Source organism: Aythya marila, assembly GCF_965140915.1.
Source record: "Aythya marila genome assembly, chromosome: 4".
NCBI lineage: Eukaryota > Metazoa > Chordata > Aves > Anseriformes > Anatidae > Aythya > Aythya marila.
Window position 1 is genome coordinate 49792713 of NC_139045.1, and position 14687 is coordinate 49807399.

Here is a 14687-nt window from a genome sequence, read left to right on the forward strand (position 1 = left end):
AACTGCTGCTTGTTAGCTAATCCTTTGCTTTCAGAGTGAGAAAATAATCTCAAGTTACTGGTTAAATATTGAAATAGTATTGGAAATATGTAATATAAAGTTGGTTTTATGGATACACATTAAAACATGTAGTCAGTATTAAACACAGCAGTTTCATTGTTAAAAAAATATTCTCAAAAGTCAGAAGAGTAATAGTAGAATTTTCTGAATGTCTCACAAATAACAGAAACTGTATTTTTCATTTATTTTATAGAATAAAGATCCCAAAATGTCCCGAGTTGCACTGGAATCTTTGTATAGATTATTGTGGGTTTATGTTATTAGAATAAAATGTGAAAGCAACACTGTAACTCAAAGGTAAGTTCACTGTGCAAGGGATTGTAAATTATTGCTGGTTTTGTTTTATTTTCCTAGTGGTATTAAAAAAGATCTTGAAGCCACCATGGGGATGGGCTTGTTGGGTAAACAGAGGAACAAAGACTTCATCTGAACAGAGAAAACCAAGAGAACCTGTTTAGTTTGAACAGGAGAAGGAAGACAATCTGCAGTTGTCTTTTATATGTGTGATGACAGAAGTGAATGGAGAGAAAAGAAATGGGAAATTTAGTTAAAAGGCAGTAATGGTACCAGAACAACTAGGGTGTGAAGTGACCATCTCTATGTATAGTCTGAAAATGAAAAGATTTGTTTTTAATAATTAGTATAATGAGAATTTGGAATAGTCATTCAAATTTTGCTCTTCCTCCTGCAGGAGGAATTACAAAGTAGGATCTTAGTCAGTTTATAAATGAATCCATTACAGTGTTCCCTGCAACAACGGAGGGCTGTACTTTGATGACAGAAGATGACAGATATGACAGGAGATGACAGAACCTGTCATATGCTTCTGTGTTATGTAGTAGTAACTCTCACACTCCTTCTAAGTTTGAATTATAACATCTATGCTATTAGAAAAAGTTACTTTTAAAACAACATTTTGACTATTTATATTTGTTTTTCAATTCCTGTAGTCGTCTCATGAGCATTGTATCAGCACTTTTTCCAAAAGGATCACGTAGTGTGGTCCCACGAGACACACCTCTGAATATATTTGTGAAGATTATTCAGTTCATTGCTCAGGTAAGAAAATGTCTAGGTGGAGATACGAGAATAGTATGAACATTATTTGGAAGAAATGTAAATTAAAGGTTATTTTTAAAAATATTTGTACTGCATTATAATGGTTTTATATATTGAATAAAATTTCCCCAAATATATATAAAAATATATTATATATATTTATTATATTTATTATATATTATATATTACATACAATATTATATTATATAATAATTATATTATATAATTATATATAATATTATATATAATAATTATATATAATATATTATATATTATATATATTATTATATATAAATTATATATATATAAATATTTATATATATATAAAGAATGGTATGACTAATTCATTTCTACTAGTCACAAAACTGTTTTCTCTAAACTTCAGTAACTTGTTTATGAATATTATGATTAGTATTTACATCTGTATTGCTCTGCCTTGGGCATGTGTACATATATATATATATATATATAATACAATAATATAAGTACTATTTGTTTCTTTTTGTCACTATTTGCATTAGTGTGTAGTTTGTATTGCATTATGATTGGTGTTATTTTGGGTGCTTCTGCTGTCCTAATATGCAGGATGTGATCTATCAGGATAAAGTACTAGTTTATTAACCTTATAGATTAATTTTTTCCATCTTATAGATAGCTTGTCTGTGCTTCAGCTTCCAAAATTATCTGTTTCTGTTTACACAGAAAAAACCCTTCACAATCTATATTTGTTTGCTAGGGTTCCTCTTCCTAATTATCAAATCTTTAAGCCTTTGAGTACAGTTCAGCTTATTTCAAGAAACGTGTTTAACGTGAGCAGAGTTGTGCAGGAATTTTTCAAAATGAGATGGCTCAACTGTGTCAGGGGATCAGCTAAAAAAAATTGTTTGACTTCTTGTGTATCATGGAATTTAATAACAGTTAAGAACTCATCTGAAAGAAAATATTGAAAGCTCTCAGTAGTGACTGAGAGCTTCACAAATTTCACAAAATTTCACTCTAAATTTTTGTGATTTAAATTTAGAGTTTCCATCTGAACTGTGTTTTGCCTACTTGCTTCAGAAACTAAACAAAACCCTTCTCTGAAATCTCTGTTCCCGATTTCTGTCTGTCATGCTGATGTGCGCTATGGCACCTGGTACCAAAGAAAGAACATCTGTCTTCTGTTTCCTTACTGCATGGTTTGCAACAGAAAGAATATTAAGCAAACTCACTCAAATGTAGAAAGAAAGAAACAAAAAATAAAGCTGAATTGGGAAGATATATTGGCATAAAGACCTTGAAAAGCAAGTAGGAACAGGAAGTTGTTGGATGGGATAATGGGTACTGCCTAGACTGAAAAGCTATTTGTTGCAATCAGTGGGCACATACCCAAATTTCAACAGGAAGCTAGTGAATGAACTGGGTATAAAATGAAACTGAAACAGATTATTGGGAAAGTCAAGATGCTTCTTATTAGTCCTGTTCACCATTGTTTTATTGTTAAATTCAGAGAAAATCCAGAAAGTGAAATAGAGTGCTCTTAATTAGTAGATGTTCGTTGCTTCAGCCTTACTGTAAAAGCCTATACCTTATTTCCTTATTCTTTTTGATTTCTGTTCTGAGTACACAATTTCATGTTGAATTCTCCTTTTGCCCTTCTCATTCTAGTTTCTGAATGCTTTTAAGTGTTCAGTGTTTTTTGTAAAACAGCTGGAGACCTGAAGTTCAGCACAAAATAAATGCTGAAGTTCCAGGTTTTTGGTGCAGGTTTCTTCCAAACTAGATAAAATTTATTAACACAACCAGGGTTTTCAACTTAGCACTTCCACTAATGAGATCCCAGGGACTTAAATCAGGCATTCTCAGGCTGAAGTAGATGTAATTAGTAACCTACTGTGAAAACTTTATTTAACTAACACAACTGTCATCATCTGTAAGAGCTATTTAACAGAAGCAGAAATAAAATGTTCCTTTCAAGGGAATGTTCAGTTGTCTTATATATCAGACTGGGTTGTGTTATTTTTTTTCTAGCATATGTAGTACATTTCTGATCTTCAAGGATTGAACAAAATTCATTAAAAAGCTAATAATAACAACAAAAAATTTATTTCAATTTGATACATTTTTTTCAGTTGGCATCTCTTGAATTGGAATAGATTGAAACTACATGTAAACATAGTATATAACCATTCAAAGAAAACCTGAATCATAATGCAAAAAGGAGCTAATCTGAGGTTGCAAAGGCAACCTTATTTGATCCATTTCGTAGCTCATGTGGGCTTTTACCAGTCTGATAATGTTACCATAATGTATCTTGGGTTTTTGTTCGATGTATTATATTAAAGACTGTTGAACTGTACTATATTTTAAAATGAGTATTAATTCATAAGAATAAACTGGAGGGATTTTTTCTTTTTTTTTAAACTTTTAAGACATGATACTCTGTACCAATGAAGCATAAATTAAACTATGCATACTAACAGAAACAAGATGATCATATCAATCTTTTTTCCTTTACAGGAACGTTTGGATTTTGCAATGAAAGAAATAATATTTGATCTTCTTAGTGTTGGAAAATCACCTAAAACCTTTACTATTAATCCAGAGGTAATAAGCTTGTTAGTTGCATGCACTGAGAACAGGGTATTGGGGCAAATTTTTGGGAGTGTGGTTAACTATTTTCAAGCTGTTCTAAAAGCTCGAAATATCAAAAGGGGATAAAACTAAAGTAATTGCAGTTGCATACAATTGGTGTTTCATTTCTGGTTAGTAAGCTAACAACTACTGCAGTTTAGACTCATTTCAACTATAAACTCAGTATTTGTGAGTATTTGTTAGAGTATAACCCAAAAGCCTTTTTTCAGGGAAATCCTAATGACTTCTTATAGTTCAGGACCCAGTTTAGTAGATGAGACAATGCCTGTCTTCAGTGTATCATTCTCAATATTCATATCGAGTCCTTTAGTTCTGTGTATGGTAAAACATCCAGTATATTAGTCCATGCCAATTCAGTTAACTGGAATCAGAGTTATGGGGAGGCATTTGAGGCTTAAATTTTATTCTTGATACTTTTGTTACCCTAATATGTAATATTTAAATAATGTCTGTCCTACTAATACTGTTTGCTTAAAAAGGGAAAATACAAATTGGGTTTGTCTCATCTATGTTATTTTAATGTTATAATTCCTTCTGTTTTTTACTTTCTTTTTCTTCCCCTGGCTGCTTTGGTAGAGGATGAATATAGGCCTCAGAGTCTTCCTTGTCATAGCAGATAGTTTGCAGCAGAAAGATGGTGAACCACCAATGCCAACAACAGGAGTTGTTCTTCCCTCAGGAAATACTCTGCGTGTGAAGAAAATCTTTCTAAATAAAACTCTGACAGATGAGGAAGCAAAAGTTATAGGTATGTTGTAGTCTTTTGTGATAAGTTCTCAGTTATTCTCAAAGAGTACATCTGCGTAACTTAATTTCTGTATTTATTTTAATTCTTAGCGAGAAGGTAATGGTAGTGTGCTTTAACATGATTCTTTGAGAGGGCTGCTACACAATGTTGAACTTCTGGTGTATATAAAAGGATCCTTGGCTTTTTTAAAATATGTTTTTTACAGCCAAATTAGCACACAGAAGACTGAGTGCAATTACTGTGGTAATTAGCGTGGCAATTTTTGTTCCCTTGATGGCACTCTAGAATGCCTCAATACACAGCTGAAGTGGAGAAAGACATTTTTGATCCCATTGCTCTATTGATCTTTTGCAGATGAGGTAGTTGTCTCTAAGGGCCTGTTTCAAACTAGAACTAAAATGTTCAGAGCAGAAAAAAGCAACTAATGATTATTTCGATGTTTATGTTCTTCCTGAGAGAAACTATTACTTTCATACAGAGCCTCCTACTGCTCACTTAATGTGCTTTTTTTTCTTTTAGTACTTAAAATGTGTTTCATGTCATCTTCTGTACAATTAGAAATTTGTCCCAAGCTGAATGTGGCAAATATTTTAATAAAAATGTAAAAATTAAATGAGAACATGAATAGTGAAAGAGGTTATTGGAACTCTTTGCCATTTCAGGAATGTCAATATACTATCCTCAAGTCAGAAAAGCGCTGGACAGCATTCTTAGGCATTTGGACAAAGAAGTTGGAAGACCCATGTGCATGACTAGTGTGCAGATGTCTAATAAAGAACCTGAAGACATGATTACGTATGTATAAAATTACGGTATTTTCATTGTCATGGTTATTTTTATGTTGTGATGTTTTAGAGGCCATCATTAATACGTTACATATGTTGGCTTTTTACTTGAATTAAATTAAGGCTAATTTCATTAATTAATGCTAAAACTTTTTTTTTTTTTTTTTTGACATAAGATTGAAAATGTTTGTGGTATACTGAAGTAGATTTTCCTGTTGTTTTGTTGATTATAAACTGGTTTTGTAGGGGTGAAAGAAAACCTAAGATAGATTTGTTCAGAACTTGTATTGCTGCTATCCCAAGACTGATTCCAGACGGCATGAGCAGGACTGACCTCATTGAATTGCTTGCAAGGTAAGGGAAATGAAATTTTGCTTGTAGTGAAAGCTTCTTTTTAAAAGCTATTTGTCAGTGCAATATAAAGTGTGAGTCCAGCGCATACAGAATCTATTCCTCCTATTGTTCTACCTCATCAGTTGGTCAGGTATTACTGGCTGGAGGAGCAGGAGGTAAACTTAACTTGGAAGATCTTGCACTTGTTTTTAGAGATAAACTTTTGGAAAGTAGATATTTCTATTGTTATATTTTTTACACTTGTTTAATCATTTTGTTACTCCTGTCATTTTTTTTTTCCTGTTGATAAAACTGCAGATTATTGTGAAGGCATGCTTATCTGACATTACCAAAATGAGACAAACACTAATGGGAGACTTTTTTGCACGCTCTCTACTTAACCTGCTTCCTTTTTGCATTTTGCATAGAACACTATGCATGTTCTTCCATCTCTTATCTTATTTTAAATTGAATGTGCCTTATCAGTACTGATAAGTAGGTGAGATAAATGGGCAACCAGGGGTTGTGGTACATACAGGCAGTCTTCACTTATTACTAGAGCAATAAACCTTCCTTTTAAAAAAAAAAAAATGTAAGAAAGGTCTTGGTGTAGGAATACAGAATAGCTTTTAGTTTTGAAATTACAAACTCAAACTGATCAACTTCATGGCCCTCCTCTGGACCTTTTCTAACAGATCAACATCTGGGGGGCCCCAGACCTGTGCACATTTGAAAAATTTGATCAGTCTTGAAAATTACATGTTTGTATTCAGTTTTTTGAACTCTTGTGTTATTTTACTTTATTAGTAGCAGGATCTTCTGTTAGTAGCCAATTTCTGATGTATACAGTGCAGAGATGTATCTTTTTGGAAGTATTCTACATTTTACAAGAAAGTACAGTTAGCACCAAACTTTAATTTGTAAAGGCTCATTAAAAATATGCAAATCTAGGGTGATGATACTGATATTTTTTCTAAACAGGCTGACAATTCATATGGATGAAGAACTTCGTGCCTTGGCTTTCAATACTCTCCAAGCATTAATGCTTGATTTTCCAGATTGGCGGGAAGATGTTCTTTCAGGATTTGTATATTTTATTGTGCGTGAAGTGACTGATGTCCATCCAACGCTTCTTGACAATGCAGTAAAAATGTTAGTGCAGCTCATAAATCAGTGGAAACAAGCAGCCCAAATCCACAATAAAACCCAAGATTCTCAGGTATTTTTAAATAAGGTCCTTTGGTATTAAACATATTTTAATCTACGTACAATTTTATTAGTAAGCTTTATTGTTTCGGTTTACTGAAAAGTCAGTTTACTTTCTTACAGTGCATGAACATTCTTAGACCTATTATCTTAAATATTTTTGCAAAAAAAAATCAGTGTAATATTATTAAGTAGTCTCTACACACTAATTCAATGCCACATTTTTCTTTACATCAAAAGTCAGTATGCAGGACTGGAAATACGTTAAACAGCAGTGTTAAACAGTAGATCTACAGAAAAAGCACCACTTTTCACTAACAAATAGAAGGGGTTCAAATAATTTTATATGGTATTAAGTATGAGAGAGTCATTTCCTTATTTTTAATTCTGCCTTCGCTACATAATTCATGTAAGGAAGTGAAATAAGAAAGACTTTCTTGTGGTATTTGTTTGGACTGAATTCAGAGAGAGACAAAAAATAACAAGTAGCTGATATAATGTTATTCTCAGAATGTAAAATATGACTAGTAGCCAAACAAGACCTAAATAACTTTTAATTAATTCTGCCATTGCTATTAAAAGAACTATAACTTGGCTGTGTTTACTTTTTTCTTAAATTGTTTAACTTCTGTGATCTGTTTCTTAGCGTGGTGTATCCAATGGGACTGCCCATACCCTTCCTCTGGAGAGGACCCTTTATTCCAATGTATTTCATGTGGTGGAAGGCTTCGCTTTGGTCATTCTTTGCAGCACAAGGCCTGCAACCAGAAGATTAGCAGTCAGCGTGCTTAGAGAAATAAGGGCCTTGTTTACACTTCTAGAAATTTCTAAGGTAAGAGCTGATGGCATATTCATGTAACTGCTTAATGAAAGGGTGGTGCTTTTCTTGACTTTGAGTTTTTTATGCTTTGTATTTTGTAGAGTGATGATGAGTTGGCTATAGATGTAATGGACAGACTAAGTGCTTCTATCCTGGAGAGTTTCATACATCTTACTGGGGCTGATCAGGTAGGACAGGTTTCATGTTAGTTTGGATGTAAGGTGATGTATTTTTCTAAATCTGTTTGTCCCAGATAAATGGTATGTATTTTAAATCAGTGTCATTACATTCAGGCTAATTTTATCAGCTGTTAATTACTTTTTTTTTTTTTAATTAAAAAAAATAATAAATAAATTAAAAAAAAAAAAAAAGCATTAAAAAAAAGCCCTCCCAGGGTCTCAAAAAAAATTTAAGAATGTTGTGAAGCTGATGACAACATTGTAAGTATTCTGATCAATAATGAGAACATTACACAGACCACACAGACACACACAAATACCTTTGTGTCTGTTTTTTTTTTTTTCCACTTGACTCACAGATCACAAGTTATTGGAAGCAAAGACCACTGCCTTTTTCTGCAGCTATATAGTGTCTAACAAGCATTGTGTCCTTTATCCATGATGAGAGCCATAATAAGTATCAATGACAGCTGAATTCCTTATTATATATTTATTTTTAAACCTTAAGTATCAAAGAGAAGCTTTTCTGTGTTTGGGTTTAGGAAATGAGTTGGAATTCAAGAGAATTTAAGAGTCTAGAATTTTAAGAGTCTAGAATCTTTTGGAAGAATAAGTCATCATGAGTCAAAAGGCCTTTTTAATAATTTAGAATTACTTAATATCCAGTTCCTTTCCAAGCAGTGTATTTCTGTCATTAGCTATATTAGGAACTTCTCTAAAACAATATGAATTAGGTTTAATTAAGTAATGTGTCCTTATGTATGCCCAAGTATGCTTTTGACACTCAAGATTTTATTAGATATTTAACAATGAAAAAATGTTATTTAATATGCATGGATATAATTTTTTTCTTGTTCTCTCTCTTTTTTATTTTTATTTTTTCCAAATGCACACAGACAACTTTACTATACTGTCCCAGTTCAATAGATTTACAAACTTTGGCTGACTGGAGTTCCTCTCCAATCAGCCACCAGTTTGATGTGGTCAGTCCATCACATATATGGATATTTGCACATGTGACTCAAGCCCAAGATCCATGGATTATAAGCCTTTCAAGTTTTATGAAACAGGAAAATCTTCCCAAACACTGCCCAACAGCTGTAAGCTATGCTTGGACGTTTGCTTATACCAGACTCCATCTGCTGTCTCCACAAGTGGATATAAAGTAAGCTCATTTTTGATTTATCATCATTGTAATGCTATCACGTTTCAGTAAGATAACGTGCACTGCTAATATTTTCTACGGGTTTAATTCAGCTTTATGTAACAAAAAGTTGAAGCAGTTCTATTTGAAAGAAAAATTATCTGCTGTAAAGATTAATTCATGCCTTTGGCAATATTGTAGTTCAACAAGTTTGACTATTATATGTACAGGTCTATTCTGAATAATTTATTCAGAGTTTACAGTGTTAACAGTTGTGGAAACAAGGACATGTATAATTTTAAAATGAATTCAATGCAGAAACAAAATGAAACCTGTTGACCTTTTTTTTTTTTTTTTTTTAAACAGCAGTCCTATCAATGCAAAGAAAGTGAATACTACTACAAGCAGTGACTCCTACATTGGGCTCTGGAGAAACTACCTGATCCTTTGCTGCAGTGCAGCATCTTCTTCAAACTCCTCCACTTCCACTGGCTCTGTGAGATGTTCCCCTCCTGAGACGCTGGCGTCTACTCCTGACAGTGGTTATAGCATTGATTCAAGAGTAGGTTCTTCTAATGCTTACTATAAATACCTCTAACTACATGTGATTTGAAGGAGAAATATTCAAGGCTTATAATTATTATGATTCTTAAAAGCTTGTGTAATTAATCTGAAAACACATTTTAGGATACACTTGTCTTTCATTGGTTTAGGATAGTGTTTCAGTGCACTTCTCCCATTTGGTGCTGTAGAGGCTTTTTTGCCTATGCTTTTTCAAGCAACATCTAATCATGTAATGAAAATGCAAACCCAGTCTCAAAGTCTTATCTGGTGATAATGAGGAAATGTTTTGTTTTCTAATCTTTTTTTTTTTTTTTTTTCCTGTCAGTACACCTCGGTAATTCTGAGCAAGTAGCCTCTCATACCACTAGCTGAGGCAGTGATCTGTTCAGGCATGATGGATCTTGTTATATTTTTCCAAACCACAAATCAGTTTTCTGTCTGCATTACTTCATATCACCTGCAGATTCAGTTTGTTTGTTTGTTGCTTTTTATTTTTCTTATTTTGGCTTCCTGTAGAAGATGAAGTAGAAGTGAAGATAATGCATGGATTGAGCAAGTTTTTGGCAGAAGCAGCCTATTCTGGTTGTTTGTTACCAAGATCCTCCCCTTTAAATATGAGAAACTTTAGACTGAAACTTTTTTCTCTTTGAGGGCAGAAGGAGGGGGACACCTGCAGTCCAATTCCTTTTCTTAAGGAGGCCAGATACATTAAACATACAAGTCATCATCATCATTTCAACAGGTTTACTTTTTCTTTTAAAGAACCAAAAGATCTTGCATGATGATTGTAGGCTGTCCTCTTAAATTAATATGCAAGTGGGAATTGAAGAGCTAACAAAATTCCCATTTAAGATTTTCCCTGAAAAGAGAAACGTGCCTATAGTCAGAACGTCTTCAAGATAAACATGGAAGAGCCTCAGAAAGATGTTGTCCAAAGCTAGCCACATAACCCAACAGGTCACTTTATACATTTGATTTTCAAATTCATGGAATATCACAAAGATATCTAATGCTGTGCTTCTCAGCTGACTGTGAAGATTTTGTGTAGCTGCACTCCCAGCACTTCTTGGAGAAGAACTGATCTAGTAATAATCTTATTTCAACTCTGTTATGTACTCAGTAGAGAGCCTCAGTGGGTACCAAACAGATGGGAAGAGATCTCCACAAGAGGTTTGTAAATTAACTGAAAAAACAGCAAACACAAGGGTAGTTAAACACTGATTTTTCTGAGGCCTTCACAATTACCTTCAGCCCTCTTGATCACAGTAGAGAGAGGACGTGCTTTTTGTACTATTTTAGAAATACGTTGTCTGTGTCAGAGATCAGAAACTTTATTTTTATCCTAAGTAGTTCAAATCAGTGTTTATTGTGAGAAGAATCTGTAATTATAGCATGTTTTAATGTCACCACCTATGTGTTAGGTAACTTCATTCTGTTTTATTTCCGTTTTCTTCTTAGATCATTGGCATTCCATCCCCTTCTTCCTTGTTTAAGCACATAGTTCCAATGATGCGCTCTGAGAGCATGGAAATTACAGAATCCCTTGTACTGGGACTTGGCAGGACCAACCCAGGAGCTTTTAGGTAATTGTCGTGTTTCATCTGTTTTTATACTAATTGATTATGAAGTTGGGGAAACAGAGCTCAAGAAGAAAAAGAAAAAAAAAAAGACATTTGCAGCTTTTTTAAGCATTATATATCCGTGGAAATGGATTATCACTGTCTTTGCTAGCACTTAGTTGTGTGACAGTGATTATAAGAGGTTGAACTAACTTTATTATTTTATGCCTTTATTGATGTTTAAGACTTTTCTATGAAAAAACAGGCTATGGACTATTAACATTTGAAATGTTCATCATGTTGAGAGTAATGAAACTCATTATCAATAACACCACTTAAAGCTGCTAGAATATTCTTTTTCTCTTTTGTTTTCTCTTAGTAATCACATAAACTTGTCTAGGTGTCTTGTGCTCTCCACTGAAAGATGACCCATTAGTATGTTTTACCACCAAAAAAAAAAAAAGATTCCAAATTCTTTTTTTCGTTAGTCTGAAAGAAAGTATGAAACTATCCACAACCATACTTAAGTCTCTTGTAATTGAGCAGACCACAAAAATTTGTGCAACTTTCCCAACACTGTGATGCATTTCCTGAAGAAGGACCTTTGAATGGTGTGGCAGAGGAGTCAGTCGTTTACCATGAAAACTTAAGAGGATTATGCTTTTGTTATGTCTAAATTAGAACCGCACAGAAAGTAGAAAAAATGTGGATCATGCTCCAGCAAATCTAAAGTGGTGGAGGTAGTTAGTAGATAACCAATTATCAAAGTAAAATCAGTAAGCTTTATCCAAGCTTTTAGCTTGTCTGCATGTATCTCATATCTACTGATCTCTTTCCCTGTCCTCTGTCCTCCCTCTTAGAGTCATGAGATAGCTGCAGTTTGGCAGAAGGAACTGAGTAATAATAAAGACTGGAGCTTCAGAACAAATTGGGAATGTAACCACAACATCAAAACATGATGTTTTTCATTTTTCATAGAGACTAGTCTGACTAGTCTGTCAGCATACTGTTACTGACCTTAGAGAAGCAACATTTATTAACAACTAAATGCATCATGACAACTGAAAGAACATAGTATGATAAGCTGCCAACATCTTTTTTTTTTTTTTCCTTATAGTATCTGTTTGCAACATCAGCTTTTGTTAAACCCTGAATAAGCAAATGAATGAAAGTCATCTCTAATAGAAATATGCCATAATACTTGGGAGATTAAAATTTAGTGGTAGTTATTGAGACATCCATTTGGTGTCCTTGGTATCCTTGGTCTGTCTTTAAATTAGGAAAATCTGTTTCTCAGAAACATCTCTTTTTTTAAATCCTGATTTATTTCAGAAAGCTACAGGTAAAGAAAGAAAACCTCTAAAGGTGTTTTAAATGAAATTTTAACACTAGTTGCTGTGAAATATCTTTTAGTTGAGATGTGAATTTAATGATTGTTATTATCCTTTTAACTCTTATTTTAATTCAGGGAACTAATAGAAGAATTACATCCTATAATTAAGGAAGCACTTGAAAGAAGGCCAGAGGTAATTGGATACTTTCACACAGTTTTATCTATCTTCTCACAAATGGTAGTAAATAAAAGTTAGTTATGTTTAACTTCTGCACCTAAAAACTGTCAGTATACCAGGAAACAAAGTAAAACATTACTTTTAGAAATTATTTTGATGTGTTTATATTAGAGGTAGGTTTTTTTTTGTGTGTGTGTATTCTTTATTATTCCTGTATCAACATGGTTTTGTTTCAAATGAGTAAAAAACTACTATAACCTTTTCCACATTCTTTTAATTCCTGTTACCTGAGCATAGTTTTACATTGTTGTTACATCATTATATTATCAGTAATGTGCCTGCAATTAGTAGTACCTAAGACATAGGATTGAATTCTACTGTCTACCAGCTTTATTTAGTTCTTTAAAACAAAAATGGCTGTAAGCTCACCTGGCTGACTGGTATGACTAAAAATTTTCTAATGGAGAGCATGTTTTACAGGAGGGTTTAGAACCCTCTGTATGTATCCATAGAAGTAATATACGGTGAGATGGTTACTCAATGTTTTTTGTGGTAACTGTTCTTACTTGTCTTAAATATTCTTAGTATTTATTGCTAATATTAGTAATAAATTTGTAATTAAGTATTAGTAATGGGAAGAAACACCACTTCTGTTTCAAAATGTTACTGGGCTATAGTGTGTTTTCTTAGTCTTGCATGTAAGTACATGTATGTAGGAGGATTGCAGTTTGTACTTCAGTTCATTGTTTTATGTCTTACTTTCTGATGGGAGAGTGATAAAATAAAAAGTGTATTATTTTGATAATATGTGTAATGGTAAACCATGTATCTCCTGCAGTTACAACAGGGATAGCTTTTGTTTACTGTCTGGTCTAGTAAAATTGTTAGTAATTTTGGTAACCTATATTAGAAGTTTGGTACCCCAGATAACTGATGCCAGTTTAGTAGAGATATAATAATGCTTTTATATGCTATGCAGTTTTATATTTTCAGTTTTATTTTTTTATCCACTTATCTAATTCTGTGTTTCCTTTGTTGAATAGAACATGAAACGACGCAGGCGTCGAGATATTTTACGAGTACAACTAGTACGAATATTTGAACTGTTGGCAGATGCTGGTGTCATTAGTCACAGGTAGGGGCAGGACTGACGATAATATGTTGTGCTTCTGTGTTAAGTTACTAATATTCTTATGACCCAATATAACAAGAATGCAAAATTCTTCAGTGAGTTTTAATATATAAGAATATACTGCTAAGTATATGCTTATAATATATATATGCTTATAGCATATAAGAATATGCTAGTAACAGAAGCTGGATGAATAAATTACTTTTAATTCAGTGTTTGCAATGATGATGTTTTACTTCTTTTGAAGAGATAAAAGTAAATATTGTTTTCCTTAAAATATACATATACATATATATATATATATACATAAAATTTATCATACTGTTTGATATTTTTTGTTAATTTTTAAGTGCAAGTGGTGGCCTTGATAATGAAACACATTCCCTCAACAACACTTTACTTGAGTACGTTGATCTAACGAGACAACTCCTAGAAGCAGAAAATGAAAAGGATTCTGATACGTTGAAAGATATACGATGCCATTTTAGTGCCTTAGTGGCAAATATCATTCAAAATGTTCCAGGTATGTAAAAACATGTTAATATATTCTGATAAAGTGATTTTATTTTTTAAAAAAGCAACAAAAACATTCTGAATTTTCAGAATACTTGCATAAAAATATTTTAGATCACTAGTTTTGAGTGCAACTTTAGCATTATGAGTTTTTAAGGGGGATGTTTGGTACTGTTTAGAATGATACAAGTTATTTTCTCATTTAGAAGTCCTGTTGGTTGACAGTGCATTTAGATTTTTTAGACTAGTAAGTAGCTTGTTTTTGTACGCCAGTGTCATTCAACAGGACAATAATGAAGCTACATCCAGCTAGTATGCTACTGAAATAGTATGTCTTTAATTTTTCCTTTTATATTGAAGTGCAAAAAGTAAAATCAGACCCAAACAATTATTCTAAAACAGTAGCAAAAAAGTGTGTCTAACTGTGTGTGCTCTTCTTA

The 14687-nt window shown here is 32.9% G+C and overlaps 1 protein-coding gene across 8 annotated transcripts in view; it reads left to right on the forward strand.

The window, feature by feature from the left end:
* Window positions 1–14687, forward strand: part of FRYL (FRY like transcription coactivator) — a 172055-nt gene that overhangs the window by 102004 nt on the left and 55364 nt on the right. For all 8 annotated transcript variants that reach the window (XM_082759737.1, XM_082759736.1, XM_082759738.1 and 5 more), the window contains 15 exons: window positions 254–357; window positions 1011–1119; window positions 3619–3705; window positions 4330–4501; window positions 5164–5296; window positions 5533–5640; window positions 6601–6838; window positions 7472–7657; window positions 7747–7833; window positions 8721–8989; window positions 9335–9530; window positions 10991–11115; window positions 12560–12617; window positions 13646–13737; window positions 14085–14257. In XM_082759737.1, the coding sequence (XP_082615863.1) occupies window positions 254–357; window positions 1011–1119; window positions 3619–3705; window positions 4330–4501; window positions 5164–5296; window positions 5533–5640; window positions 6601–6838; window positions 7472–7657; window positions 7747–7833; window positions 8721–8989; window positions 9335–9530; window positions 10991–11115; window positions 12560–12617; window positions 13646–13737; window positions 14085–14257 (2137 nt within the window). The remainder of the gene's footprint in view (window positions 1–253; window positions 358–1010; window positions 1120–3618; window positions 3706–4329; window positions 4502–5163; window positions 5297–5532; window positions 5641–6600; window positions 6839–7471; window positions 7658–7746; window positions 7834–8720; window positions 8990–9334; window positions 9531–10990; window positions 11116–12559; window positions 12618–13645; window positions 13738–14084; window positions 14258–14687) is intronic.